Source organism: Ammodytes marinus, assembly GCF_949987685.1.
Source record: "Ammodytes marinus genome assembly, chromosome: 2".
NCBI lineage: Eukaryota > Metazoa > Chordata > Actinopteri > Uranoscopiformes > Ammodytidae > Ammodytes > Ammodytes marinus.
Window position 1 is genome coordinate 35,034,405 of NC_137231.1, and position 15,299 is coordinate 35,049,703.

The window sequence follows — 15,299 nt, forward strand, 5'->3', positions numbered from 1 at the left end:
ACAGGGAGAAAGTTTCGACAGAGAACAGATGACAACAGAGGAGAATGAATATTGTAATGAGACTAAACTTTACTCATGTAAACTCAGGCTGTTGATCCTGATTTGCAGGATTAATTTGCTTATTAAAACACAAACACAAACCACAAAACATCCACTAAGGAGTTCCGGTTTCAAGCTTTTGTTTTGACATCAGATAACAAAGTTTAAGAATTAAAACGAATACTATGTCTGAAACCTCTCCCTCTTAAAATGCAATGTTTCGAACACAAAACACATTCATAAAGTCATGCGTGTAGGTTTCGTTTAAACATATGGGGAATAAAAAATCTCCTAAAAATGTGACCGTCAAGACTCCATATCCTGGATTCTGGTGAATTTGTGTGCACCACTTTGTGCCTTATGCATCGAAATGGGTTTATATCTGTAAAGGACCACGGAGTGCAATAAACAGGAAATATCTGGAATACCAAGTTTGGCCCATAAGCCCTTGGTTGAATATGATTGAGCCTGGGGGCCTGATTATAACCTTTGCCATTATTTAGGATGAATCACACTCTTAATATAGATTAGTCTAAATTATATGTTATAATACAAATCCAGATATCAAAAATCGGTGAGGCAAGTTTCTCACTAGATTATATTGTTAGATAGTTTTCTTGTCCACCTGCAGAACATATTTGTATAAGTTTAAATTGTGAAGTTTTTTTTCACAAACTTTATTTTTGTACCAACTAAAACTTATCCATTCTTTGATTGGTTAAGCAGTACGAGAAGACTGAGCGCATATAGAAAATAAAACATTTGACTTAAAAATCACTCCAAAAAAGAACAGCAAAGGATTAAACTAAATACCTTAGAATCCATAAGAAAGTTAAAAAAAATGAAGAAACAAGAAAGAAAGGTCTATTTTAAAAGTATATTATTAGTATTTATAAAAATTGAATTTCATATTTTTCAAACGTTTTTCTTGAAGTTAAACAACATTCATGAAAATTTGAAATATTGTTTTAGAGCCATTACATCTACATCTGTGGTTTTATTGTTTTGCCATTCGATGGTCCAGAGGGGAATTATTCTGGGTTGTGAAACTTTCTGTATCCCTTCCATGGAGATGCATTCCGAACTTTCCTGTCTAACGGGCCTATCACAGCTCTCCTGCTGCAAAGGAATCCTAGATATCAGTACAAACCCTGCAGGCTTTTTGCTGCTAAAACATTTCAAATATGCTCTATTTTCTAATGTAGGCTATTTATTTGAAAACTCCCCTTGGCTCTGCTCTTGACTGTTGTTTATTGAAATATAGCCTATCTATTAATGACTCATTTTGTATGTTGTTACTGAATTTTTTAATAAAGTATTAAAAAAAAAGCATTTTAGTTTTTCCTTGGGGGCGTTACGTAAGCCGGACAGGTTTCTATCTCCTCGTGCTCCCTCCATGGACATATAAAGGCTCCCTCCCCCTTGACAGACTCTCGCTGCGGCCAATCAGCGCGCGAGCTGAGAGGACCTGAAGGATCCTGCTCACCTGGACCAATGAGATCACCCGCTGACACAACATTACCTTTTATGGACAAGGCCAGAAATCCCAGAAGCGCGAATATAAAACTGGTGCTGTTTGCCTACGTTCCTCTGCATTCACCGAGAACAGCTGGGGCGGAAGAATACCTGCAACACTTTACCGACAGACACACCTGAAACACACCTGCACAGGTAAGAAATAAAGCGTCATGGTTTAAATACAACTGTTTATCTCACACGTAAGAACAGCTGTAGTGGGGATTTTTCTAAGGAAAGAGGTTTATTTATCAGCTAATCAACACTGACGCACTTCAGGTGTGACTGACAGCAAGTTGGACAGCATGATGTTGGATCTTTTAAATGCCCTTCCCGACTTAAGAAATTACTTAATATCGGAAATGTAAACTTTAAAATAAAGGGAGAGGATCCAGTGTAATGCAAGAATAATCAGATTTCCTACAACGTATTTTCTCTGAGACACAAACGCACTCAAATCTGGGCGTAGTTAGTTATTCGCTGAAGCGTTAAGATGGAGATATGTGTCCGGGAATCTTGACAGAGATGATACAGGAATGAGGATGTTTCTCAGCAGTTCAACCTAAAAAGTAAAATCTAGTTGAAGAGGGTGTGGGTGTAGATTAAAATAACTATACCATGAGGATGTAGACACCTGCGCTAAATTATTAAATGAGCAATAGCACAAACATGCAAACGGAAATGATCTGTCAGTGGGCATCTCTTGTAGAGGTGTTTTGTATTGTGACGCAACTTTGTTTTAAAGTAGAATTGATAGTGTTTCTTGAATTTAAGAAACCATTTTCTTAATTTTGGTTCAACACAACGCTTTTTTTTAATGAAGACTTTTAAAAAATATATATCTTCCGTTTTCCTAATGTCTCTTACTTGCTAGTAGCCTTATGTAGTGAGGAAGTTTTTGCATAATGTACATACACTAGCGGACCACAACTAAACAAATTCTCCTTTTAAAAAAAAAAATTAATTGGTCGCTCACTAACGAACGGACTTTGCATTTATCTTGACTCATCTCTCACGGGGTTGTTAAAAAGGGTGCAGTTGTGGTTAAATGTTACATCATAAAGGAAGACAGTCGGTAGGCTGTAGTGTCTGTAGAGTTTGCTAAACGGGAGTGGCTTTTGAAGCTGCCTCGACTTGTTTGAAATGTCCTGAAGGGATGGGACTTAAACGTCACTCACGCTAGTAAAGTTGATCAGGTCGGACAACTTGCAGCAGTGCCACGCCCGACAACCTGACTGTCATTCCAGTGTAGGCTGATGGGAGGGGGAAACTGAGTTTGAAAATGTTTTTAGGATGAAATTTACCGCCAATAGCACAAGCAGTGCATCCATGTTTTATAGCCTGCAATGTAAAATCGGTGCAGAGGATTTTTTTTTTCTTTTTTGCAACCTCAGACCCATCATGTTCAAAGGATGTTGTGTCACTTTTTAGAGATGATTTTGTTACCCAACACTGTTTCACTCAAAATATCAGTGAGCTTAGAGGGGAAAAGTTGCATATCCTCACCTCAATTTTATAAACTCCTTTTATTAAAACAACAAACTTCTTGATTTTATTTTCCGGTTCAGATATCTTTTAGACAGAACATAAACACATATTTGACTGGTATGGTGAAAACAAGACCCTTAATGCTATAACTGCCTACCTCAAGTTGTCAATTGACTACAACTGGGTCAATTTTGAATACGACTAATGATATAAAATTTCAACATTTTGCTCATCAGTCTTTCTCTTCCCTCTCAGCCATGGATGATGATATCGCAGCCCTCGTTGTGGACAACGGCTCCGGAATGTGCAAAGCCGGGTTCGCAGGAGACGACGCTCCACGTGCCGTCTTCCCGTCTATCGTCGGTCGCCCCAGACATCAGGTACGGTCCCCAGCATGATCCCAAACTGCTCTTTGAAACACACATTCAAGATGGTTTATTTGTCCTATGCTCAACAATTACAGCAGCAGTCATTGTCAAGGGAATTCTACATGTTTCATTATATGTATATTTAATATGGATGTATGCTTGAGTAGCAGAGCAGCCTATAGTCTAGACACTTGAACAACACATCTCTTAACAGTGTAGCCTATCTAATGTGAATTTCCAACACCTGTCCCTAGAAGGGCTTTTAAACCATCATAAAACGCATGAAACGTAGCCAAATAAAAAAACATTTAACTACATGAATATTAAGCATGCATCTGTAGGCTAGTACCCCCACCCCCCCTCCAAGCCCCATACTCACTCAATCACTTTCTCACACACCCAACCCCATGCCACCCTAACCCTCATAAGTGACTACAATTCTGACATCTGAGTATTAAACATTTCTTCAGTTTTAATTCTTGTTTGTGTTTTTTTATTTTCAGGGTGTGATGGTGGGAATGGGACAGAAGGACAGCTACGTAGGAGACGAGGCCCAGAGCAAAAGAGGAATCCTGACCCTCAAGTACCCCATCGAGCACGGCATCGTCACAAACTGGGACGACATGGAGAAGGTGAACAAACACATTTTGTACTTTTATTTTATTTGTTTACACTTATACATCTGGAGCTCAAGTGTTACGTCATCTGCAGAAACTCGGTCGCTTGACTATACTAATTTCCACCACTGTAAATATCCCACTAAAATGGAAACATGGGGCACTTGTCGTCATGTATGGATATTTAATTCAAATCAACATTATTTATAGAGCACATTTAAAAAGACCCAGGTTGAGCAAAGTGCTTAACGATAAGAAAAATATTACAAGGCAGATTCACAGATGGGTAAAAGACCACAAGTAACATAATCCTTAATAGTGCAACATATGTAAGCTAAAGGTACCAAGGAGCTAGCTGAATTAAAGGGGGACTAAAAGCTTTCTGTGCATATCTCACAGTAATGCCAGTAGCTTCATATTTGATCATCAAACTAACAATCTCCCCTCTCCTGCAGATCTGGCATCACACCTTCTACAATGAGCTGCGTGTGGCACCAGAGGAGCATCCAGTCCTCCTCACAGAAGCTCCCCTCAATCCCAAGGCCAACAGGGAGAAGATGACACAGGTGGGGCATTGGAATAATTAGTTTTTTCTGAAAATAATTAGGTCTAAGCTACTAACATTTTTTTTTTTTATGAGGTCTTGCGATCACATTTAAATGTTCCACATTTCCCTTTTTTTTTTTTTTTTTTAAATCATGAAGCAAACAAGTGTGTTTTGAAAATGGTCCCTTACAATGCAACTTTTTGAATTTTAGACACTTTTGTACACAAGTTAATCAGACTCAAAATGTAAAACAGAAACACAATGGATGACTAGAACAATTGTGTTTGGAAAAGGAGAAACTGGTCTCTTCAAACACAACATTTGATATAAGGTTAAATCATATTTTTATATACAGTGTAATTTATTTAAAGGGGTGTTCCCATCAACATCTATTTCAAGTGAGACCTGTAGACTGTACAATATTTAAAAAAAAAATGCATACAATTTGACATGCAATTCTTCACACTTGTATTTGCTTTTTTATGCAGCAAAGTAAACGTTCTGGACTGAAACACCAGCTGCACACTTTTAAAAAATATATAATTTCTTGGTCAGAAAGCAATGATTCTATGAACATCACAATGACAATTTTTCGTGTCTTTCTCTCTATTCCAGATCATGTTCGAGACCTTCAACTGTCCCGCCATGTACGTGGCCATCCAGGCCGTCCTGTCACTGTACGCCTCCGGTCGTACCACAGGTGAGGACTCTTAACCGAAACATTTACCAATAACTGTCTTAGCTGTAAAAAAATAAATCAAAAATAAGACAATGAATTGATCAGAAATGTGATTTTAAAGACTGCTGCTGTTCTGCTTCAAAATGACAGGTATCTTTTTTTTAAGAAGATGGGTTTTATTATCCATTCAGTTGCCAGCTCTTTGAGCAGCACCTAGTGGCGAGGAAAAGAAACTGCAGCTGAACATATTTCTGTAATTAGTTTAAATAAATTCAACTAATCTTTAAGAGTTGAACTATATAAAAGGTGCAGATCAGAATAACCCAAATTATTTTCTCTTTTTAAAAGCTTGATGTGGACAGGTGTTGAACTAGCATCAACACTGAACCAATGCATCTGGTTCCTCCAATTTAACTGATGTCCAAATGAAATCAAACTTAACACAGAAAAGTGTGTTTATCATTTTGTAATCTTGTGGCGTTTGTCTTGCAGGTATTGTGATGGACTCCGGTGACGGTGTCAGCCACACGGTGCCCATCTACGAGGGTTACGCTCTGCCCCACGCCATCCTGCGTCTGGATCTGGCTGGCAGAGATCTGACCGACTATCTGATGAAGATCCTCACAGAGAGAGGCTACAGCTTCACCACCACCGGTATGAGTCTAAAACATTTTAGTTTATTTATTGGGATCAAAATATCAGTACTTTAAACATCTCAAAGTGTAAAATAATTTGTTTTTTATAGGAAAGAAAGATGGATAAAATATAATTGGATAAATGTAGTTAAAGTGAACATTTTATTTTAAATAGTACAGGTTCAACACTTTTTTTTATTATTAATATCAAAATACCAGTTCTTTAAACATCTCAAAATGTAAAATAATTTTTCGATTTTAAATAGGGAGGAAGATAGATAAAATATAGTAGACTATATAATTACATATATGTAGTAAGAAGTGGAAATAATTCATTTGAAATGGTCCGAGTTAATCACAAAACAAAGGTCCTGAATGGTTGCAGACTTTTCTACTTAATCAAATTAAGTCTCCTTGGGTTTCTTGAAAGGCGCTATATAAAACAAACATAATATTAATATGTTGTGGAGTCCATTTTGTAACAAGTGTATCAACTCTTGTTTTGCAGCTGAGCGTGAAATCGTGCGTGACATCAAGGAGAAGCTGTGCTACGTTGCTCTGGACTTCGAGCAGGAACTGAGCACGGCTTCTTCCTCTTCCTCTCTGGAGAAAAGCTACGAGCTTCCTGACGGACAGGTCATCACCATCGGCAACGAGAGGTTCCGCTGTGCCGAGACACTCTTCCAGCCCTCATTCATCGGTGGGTCACGCAGCCTTTACCGCAAAATGCCTATGCTTAAAAAAATACTTTCTTTATAGATTAACGACAAACATGGCATACTCTACTATAAAATGTCTAGACTCTACTAAATGACATGAAATCAGAATCCAAACTTTGGCAGCTGTAGGTCTAAGCTTTTTTTTAAATAGTTTGATGTCTTGGTGAGTTCATGGGGAATCTCACTTTAGTGTTCTGTTTACGTATTAAAGGTACAACGAGTAAGTCGGCACGTTGGCGACACCTTTGAACAAAAGCGGTAGTATTTTTACGACGCCAGCTGTCGTGAAGCTCGTGCAGGGGGTGCAAGATTCAAATAATCAGGAAGCAATATAGTGCGTGCCGTGTCCGTGTGTTGAAAGTGTGAGGGCACCGGACTCTTTTCGGCTCGGTGAGAGTGGTTAGTGACACAGCATCAACTACACCTGATTGCAATGAGTTGATGCATTGTCACCTCTCACGGAGCTGAACGAGTATGTGTCCCCACACAAAGCGAATGAACGAGAGACGGCAGTTAGTTAGAATGGATCACGATGAGGTAATGTGTTTATGTTGTTGTAAATAATGACTATTTCAGATGAATAATGGTCATCTGATGATGCTGGTGAGGCAAAGTAAACTTTGTTTTAGTAGGCTACCGCTCATTCATTTAGGAGTAAACACTGCAGTCTAGGTTCACTCCGTGAAATTGTGTATAGGTTGCTTGGCAACGCCCTCCCGCCCGCCTATCACTCTCCCTTTTAGCTTTTCTACATTGCATTTTCTTTTTTTTCTTTGATGGTTCAGCCCCGTTAGTCATTATGACGACAAATAACTGTCTCAAACAAGGCTCCCGCGGGACAACGTCTCAATTTGCGGGACGTGTGAAAAGTAATGGAAATGCGATCTGGTCACCCTAGAAGTTAGAAGCATTGTTATTGAAAGTGAGCCCCCCTTTTTAAATGCGTGTTTTATAATCTGGCATTTATCCGATAGCTGTGAGGAGACAGCAGTCTCCGTTTGTCTGTGTGTGTATTGGTCTGTGTGTGTGTGTATCGGGCTGCTGGGCTCAGTGGCTCTGTGAAGGTGCTGCCTGCAGTGCTTCAACGTTTGTCTTCCTGTTACTTCAAAATAAAAGCCAACTCACGTTTGTCAAGTGAAATGCTAATGTGAAGCCAGTGAAATGTTTTTAATGTGAAGCCGAAGCCTTAATGCTCTATTTGTTTAACAGTAGCTAACTTAACTGCTGCGCGCTGATCTAAAGATAGTGTTTTTTTAATATAGAAAGCCGTGTCTCTGGCATTACCAGTGGTGACACGAGTTTTTTTGCTAAAAAAACGGCACTTTGTCCCGCATTGTCCCGCACAAACGTAGTCTTTGTCCCACATCTGGTGAATTGGGATCTGGTCTCCCTATCCCCTTCCCTCACCTGGAGTGATAGGCTTCTCAAATCACGTTCCTGCGCCACACTGAAATCTGCGACCAATACGGATATGTGACCATAGAGCATGCACGCGTGAACCGAAAATCGGACTGGGTGTACGACCAGATCAAATGCAGTAATAAAAACTATATAAAAACGTCTTTCTTTGCACTGATGTTCTCGTTTGCTGTTAAAGGTAATTTATGATTATGAGAGGAAACATGAGGCTGTTTAAAAGATATTTAAATGTTACTCGTTGCCGCTTTAAACCATGAATCCACAACTGCAGAATATTTTGACAAACTAATAGAACAGTTCCCTTCAAATTCTCTAGTCTCTCAATGATTCCTATTTTTCAAGTTTATGTTAAGTTGTTTGAACCACTTGATCTTAGAAAAATCCTTCATTAAGCCAGTTGTCTGCTGCCATAGTTAATTACAGTTTCTGTTCTTGTATTTCCTGTGCATGAATCAAGTTAAAATGACCACTAAATGATCCCTTGTTCCCGTCTGTGTGTTTTAGGAATGGAGGCTGCTGGCATTCACGAAACCACTTACAACAGCATCATGAAGTGCGACGTGGACATCCGTAAAGACCTGTATGCAAACACCGTGCTCTCCGGAGGCACCACCATGTACCCCGGCATCTCTGACCGCATGCAGAAGGAGATCACAGCCCTGGCCCCACCCACCATGAAAATCAAGGTAAATGTTGTTTATCATGCATGAAGGAATCGCATTTCAGGAACGGGTAGAGTAGATAAAATGTGTTCCTGGAGTAGGTCTAACTTGAAGATGATTTTGATCCCCTGACTGTAAGATGGCTAGAGGTTACTACTGCCCCAGTGGACAAAGCTGGCCTTCAATTTCTAGAATATGCTCAGAACAGACTGTCTCAACATATTTTTATTTTGAGAACTGCTTATGCTTTCTTTTGTCAAAATAAAAATCTGGATTGAATGTCAAACATTTCATGAAGTTTGCATGGTTAAAAAAAAAAAAAAAACTCAACTCAGATCCAGAAAAGTAATTTGACTGTAAAGAAAGGCTTTTACTCTTCATTTTAAAGGTCCAGTGTGTAATTGGTTAGCAAGTGAGTGTTGACTAACATTCACCACTAGATGCCTTTTTAAAATGCACATTATTACACAAAGCACCTGTTTTAAGCTTCCCGTCTGACCTGGTTTCTCTCCCCACCTCCAGATCATCGCTCCCCCAGAGAGGAAGTACTCTGTCTGGATCGGAGGCTCCATCCTGGCCTCCCTCTCCACCTTCCAGCAGATGTGGATCAGCAAGCAGGAGTACGACGAGTCCGGCCCATCAATTGTCCACCGCAAATGCTTCTAAACAACTCCACCTCCATTGTCCTTCTCCTCCTCTGCCCCAGTGCGGAAGTTTAATATGGTTTTTCATCTGTTACATCCAACTAGAAATGTCTCTGGTTTATCTTGTGAACAGACTAAAAGCTGCGTGGTGCCACATACAAGATGAATCGAGCGACTGTTTACATTTTAACGTCTCGGCTCGGCAGATCCTCGGCAACGTAAAGAACTCCCAACAAACTTTCCAAAAAAAAAAAAAATGTTTGCCATGTTCACCTAACTTCAGCTTTCACTCCTTGGTGATAAACTAGCCAAAAGAAAACACAGTATTATCACTGAACGTCTTTCTGCCCATATCTTTTTACCTCCTGTTACATCAAATGCAATAAATTGTACGTACATTTTCTACAACTCTGCAGGTCCGTTCTGTACATTGACCGAGTCAACCTGTATCGATACTCATGAGTGTTACTTCTCAATAAAATGCCAACATTTAATGTTTACATCTTCTGTTGTGTTTTGCTGCTTCAGTTACACATTTAATATGTTTAATTTGCTCACCACTCTCATATGGCATGCACATGCTTTTAATCACTTTAAATGGTACTCATTTAAGGACAAATGCATTCTGTAAAAGGCTTGACTTCTACAGCCAAACCTTTTATTAAAATGCATATTTCTTTTTTTAAAGATCAGAATATCAAACGGCTAGCAAATGCCTAATTAACTCAAAAGTAGCTCTTGTCTGTTGTGCTGATAGTGATAAGTGGTTGCTCACTAAATCTTGATTCAGTGTAAAAGCAATTTTATATTCAACACGAGTCTTTGGGGCCAATTATTTTTTTGATATTGACCACATCTCCTTAAAAAGAGTGACACCGATTCTTTGACTCATTCTACTTCATGATTTGTGTTTAGAAATAATCCAATGTGGTCCTGGTACCAAAAGCTTTAAGACTGACTGGTTATTGCAACATCCCGATTTGACTCATTTAAAGAGACAATATTTAATTTGAAAGAATTCAATGACGGTCTGATCAAAACACCACTATTACCCGTTATTAGTAGGCTATCTGAACTTTATTTAAGCTCTTTTTTTTAAATGAAAACAGACATATTTTTTTGATTTGACAGTAAAAAAAATATAGCTATCATATTTCATTTATTTTAAACACATGGCCACCCTTTGAAAAATATATTTTTAATTAAATTGGGATGTCCTTGTTAAAAGTAATAATACTAAACTTATAAAAGGGGAAATTATTAAAACTGAGCCGGCCAATCAAAATAACAAAACTGTTATATTTTACTTCATCCAGGCAGCAGCAACAATATTTTCCCCGCTGGGCTTTGTTTTGATTTATAGACGACGGGCGCCATCTTGTGGAGCCCCTGCTAACTGGAGTTGCGAACCCCGAAACTATTCCTAACTGTCCCGTTGGTTTGTGTTGGTCTTTTAACAAAATCAGTTGAAACACGGGAATTACTTTAACTTTTAACTTTTTATGGACATTTTTTTGTTTCACGTTTAGATGTTAAGAGCTTCCAGTTACTACAGTAAGTGATCCACTGTCAATAACTGTGTCATTTGGTAGCCTACAAAGTGATTTGTAGAGTAGGCTATATCATAATAGGCTATTAGTAGCCTCAATTTTGTAGCTTCATAATCTCGCTCAAAACATTTTTTGTCTGTATTTTTAGAGATGTTTGCCACGAGAAGGATAACAGATGTTATACTTAAATTTATTTACACTGTCATTTATTTCACCTCAGCCTTTCGTAATTACGGTGTCCCGGTTTAACGTTGAATGTTTACAAGTTAAGATAGCTGTTGTGTGACAGACATGGACCTCTAAAGACAGACCTAACATTATGAACGTCCTAATGTTGTTACCAGGTGGCAGTTTGTGGGACCAGCGATAAGACATTACCGGATGGTTGGAGCCTGCAGGTGGGGTGGAGCAGGGCTCTCTTTCAGCCTGGAGGAGGCTCACCAATGTCGGATAGACGAGGTGAGTTGGTGATGGTATAGGGGCCGCAGCCAAAATAGGAATCTGCTTAAGGCCAACTCTGCAAAGTCTTTTATTTATTTTTATTTTTTTGAATTTGGTCATTATTTGAAATACTATTTATTCCATTGATATACATTTAGATCAGTTTTAACGTATTTGGCCGAGTAGCCTATATGAAACCACAAACACTTAAATAATCCCAGATAAACCAAACCAGTTGCCTAGAAAAATGTTGATGCTTAAAATGTTAAAGACTAAGGAATATGATATTCAGTTAGTGTCCGATAGAAACATGTAACTGGACCAGTAAGTAGGCCTAACTGATAGAACGAGCCTTTAATTGTAATTTTTGTGTAATTTTTATTTAAATAATACAAAAATTACAATCAAATATAATATTGCCAGATTGTTGTTGCTGTCTTTCCAGTGTTATTTTTCCTGACATTTCTTTCTCTCCATCAGTGTGTGGAGTATGTCCCAGCTGAACCAGGGTCCCAGCTTCCAGACTTCAGGTTAAGGTAAGTTTTTATTTTGGAGGGGGCTCATTTACTCTACTACTGTGGACTTTGACTTGATGTCAAACAATACTCTGCAGGTTAAAAGTATAGCCAAATGTATTAGTTCCAGTTTCCTGGGATTTCTAATTTTAAAAGATTTTTCAAGCAAATGCTGGATTTTAGATGTTTTACAAGATACAAGGGCGGAAGGGCATAGGGAAAAAGGTGTTTAAGCACTTCTCATAAAAGTTATATTTTTTAAGTCGGTTTTTATCAGATGCTGCCTGCAATAGGTATTTAAATCACTCCGCATTTCACCTTTTTCATCATAGTGAATTATTGTGTTTGTGCACAATAATTGTACAAACCCTGCCATGACATCTGGTCATGATGAAAATGAAAAGGAAAAGAGGAGACTTTTCTGCTGAATTTGTATCATAATACGTGGTCGTGTGCGGCGTTAATTTTATACAAGAGGACACATCTGCTTCATTTGAGACACCGTCAGCAGAGGCTTCTGGTTCAGCCTCAGTGGATTAAGTTCCATGACACATGAACTTTGCACAGTAAGTCTTGTTTTCTAAAGTTTTTTTTTTAAACTCCCAGTTATTAAGCATAATGATTTTAAGCAACGTGTGGGAAGTCGTTAATGTAGCAAGGCAGCACAGCTATCTTGTATAGCTTTCCATTTGATAAAGCATAATTGGTAACTGTAGTTTGCTAAGATTGTAAATGCTAATGCCACCTTCTAACCAGAGGGTGGCAGCATTGCCTTAAGACTTCACAACATTTTCATTGTAAAAACTCTGAGAAAAAACTTTATGTAAAAACACAAAATGGCATCAACAAAGACAACAGTGGACAGAAGCAAACCTCAACAACAATGATCTGACTATGATAAAAACATTCAACAACTATTTATCTTGTCTGTGTAAAACAGGCAGTTAGTATGGAAGTGATAAAGGCAAATGTTATCTGGCTTTATCAGTCATTTAGTCCTGTGCTGAAACATTACTGTGGGAACCTGAGGTTAACTACTGACAGCATCAGACTGCAAATAGCTGTGTTTAAAGGTTTTTTTGACATAAGATGCCTTGTTGCAATTGTTTTTACTTTTTCCTGTATATTATATTATTATTATTATTATTATTATTATTATTATTATTATTATTATTATTATTATTATTATTATTATTATGCTGGATTATTATAAAAAGATTGAACATGGTAGACATAAACAGTATTCCCAGTAAGTCGTACAAGGTGCAGGAAAATACGAAAATAACCAGAGAGGTATATAAATAAGTGGTTCAAGGGAAAAACTTTAATATCTTTTGGAATGATAAAACAATAAATCAAAGATCAAATACAGAACAAACCATAAAACATTAATCTGAATTAAGTCATTAAGTTGATGTAATCAGGTATGAAGCATAGCCTAAATTGTTATTTGACATGTAACACAAAAAACATCAACGAAGTAATTGACCATAATGTCATCTTACATAATTTTGATTGTTTATTACTTGCTGGTTTGACTGTTTTAGAGAAAGCAGAAAGTATTAAGTTGATTTCACTAAACAGAAAACATACTTTAAGAATAAGATCCTGAATTTTGCAGAATAAACAATTATTTTGAGTGATATATTCTACTAACAGATTTAAATCAACATTTTGTCCAAAACAAGAATACAGAAAACTTTTAGAATCTACAGTTGAGTTGACCCAGAGGTGTATATACCAACAAGAAAAACATGTAGGGATACAACCAGAATTAATTTTTTTTGATCATCACAGCACATAGGAAAATTGTTGAACCTTGAAAGGCTTATTTACTGCGTTCAGTATGAACACTTACCTATGTTTTATAGTCCCATTAGATACTAGTGCAGAAACCCCTTTATCACAATCTGCCTATAACAAACAAGTTCTTCAGATCTAATTACAATCTTATAATAACTATAATACTTTTACACAGCCTTTCAAAGGACCCAGGGGCACTTTACACACATAAGTAGGCAGACAAAGAGGCCTTGATGAACAAGTCTGGGATGTTTACAAAAAAAGCAGAAGTAAAATATGAAAAGAAATTATCAGAAAAAAAATTCAGATTTTTCATCATCACCATCAGGTTGGAAAATTGTTGAAACTTAGACAGGTTTGGCTTAATTACAGCGTTAAGCATTAACAGCCACCTTGACATTATGACATGATAAGATATTTACATACACACACACATTGATTACATGATACACAAATAAGAGCTACTGATAACAAACTCTGCCTTCTCTATATTAGGCCAGATTTTCAATAGTGTCCAAAGGTGCAGTGATGCGGGTATTGGAAGGTTGAGGTCTGCCACACTGAAAGCTCTGTCTGATAAGGACTAGAGTTCAAGGGGTACAAAGTTTTTTGTAGGAGATGACATTATGACATGATGAGATATCTATATACACACACATTGATAAAATTATACATGAACAAAAGAAACTGATAACTACTTAGTAGAGCTCTGCCTTCTCCATAATAGGTCAGATTTTTCAAAAATGTCCCAAGATGCAGTGGTGGGGTCTACCACACTGAAAGCTCTGTCTGATAAGGACTGGAGTTCAAGGGGTACAGAGTTTTTTGTAGGAGATGTGGGACTTTACCAGAACCCAGTGAAGGTGTATGAGTGTGGGCTGATGTAATGCTAAGGCTTGGCAGCTGAGTTTATACTGGACCATGTCTAGAGCTTTGCTGGGTGCCCTCGACATGAATATATTAAAATAATCGAGACGACAGGTGATGAAGGCATGAATGAGAGTCACTGCCTTGGAGTCTCACAGTGCTTTCTGGAGTCTAGAGATATTTTTGAGGTGGAAGAGAAGTGGATTTGTTGATGGCTTTGATGCTTGACTGGAATGAGAGGATGATGTTGAGATTATTTTTTACTTTTCCTAGTTCTTGGGCAAAGTTCCCGCACTGGAAACAGGGCTATTGAAGCATCACATCTGTCACTATGGTTACCTGCAGTTCCATATACCTTGAATACTTCCAAGATGTTTAATAGAAGGAGGTGAATCTGAAACTGCTCTGTTTTATTTACATAAAACTTTACCTCATAAATTCGGACACCATGATGAGTTTTCTTCTGTAAGTTTCTGTATCAGTTGTGTTTGCTGCAGCTCCTTCTTTCCATCCTCAGTTTCCACTTTCTTCATCTCTTCTTCTTGTTTTGTCAGTAAGTTGTTGATTATTTTCAGATTTTACCTGCAGTTCCATATACCTTGAGCACTTCCAAGATGTTTAATAGGCTGCTGATTCAGACACCTGACAGAAAAGAAGCATTGTTCTCTGTGGCCATGTTATGTTGCAGTCAAGTCTCTGATTCTTCACACTTTCAGTAATTAAAATCAAAGGATCCAAAAGAAGAAGGAGGTGCATCTGAAACTGCTCTGTTGTGACACTTACGTAACACT

At 37.9% G+C, this 15,299-nt stretch overlaps 1 protein-coding gene across 1 annotated transcript; it reads left to right on the top strand.

Annotated features, from left to right (window-relative positions):
• The first annotated feature begins 1,590 nt into the window (after window positions 1–1,590).
• On the top strand, window positions 1,591–9,832 carry LOC307263690 (actin, cytoplasmic 1-like). The gene is made up of 9 exons (XM_080044908.1): window positions 1,591–1,710; window positions 3,298–3,422; window positions 3,914–4,042; window positions 4,483–4,593; window positions 5,190–5,274; window positions 5,746–5,907; window positions 6,397–6,588; window positions 8,531–8,712; window positions 9,211–9,832. Exons 2-9 carry the CDS (start codon window positions 3,300–3,302, stop codon window positions 9,352–9,354), a joined length of 1,128 nt encoding a protein of 375 aa, XP_079901034.1. The 5' UTR covers window positions 1,591–1,710; window positions 3,298–3,299; the 3' UTR covers window positions 9,355–9,832.
• Window positions 9,833–15,299: the final 5,467 nt, after the last annotated feature.

Bases quoted from the DNA above. Each gene is read 5' to 3' on its own strand.
- LOC307263690 (XM_080044908.1), top strand. From the start codon at position 3,300: ATGGATGATGATATCGCAGCCCTCGTTGTGGACAACGGCTCCGGAATG. The intron at 4,594-5,189 runs GTGGGGCATTGG...TCTCTATTCCAG, and splicing joins ACAGGGAGAAGATGACACAG to ATCATGTTCGAGACCTTCAA. The intron at 8,713-9,210 runs GTAAATGTTGTT...CCCCACCTCCAG, and splicing joins CACCCACCATGAAAATCAAG to ATCATCGCTCCCCCAGAGAG.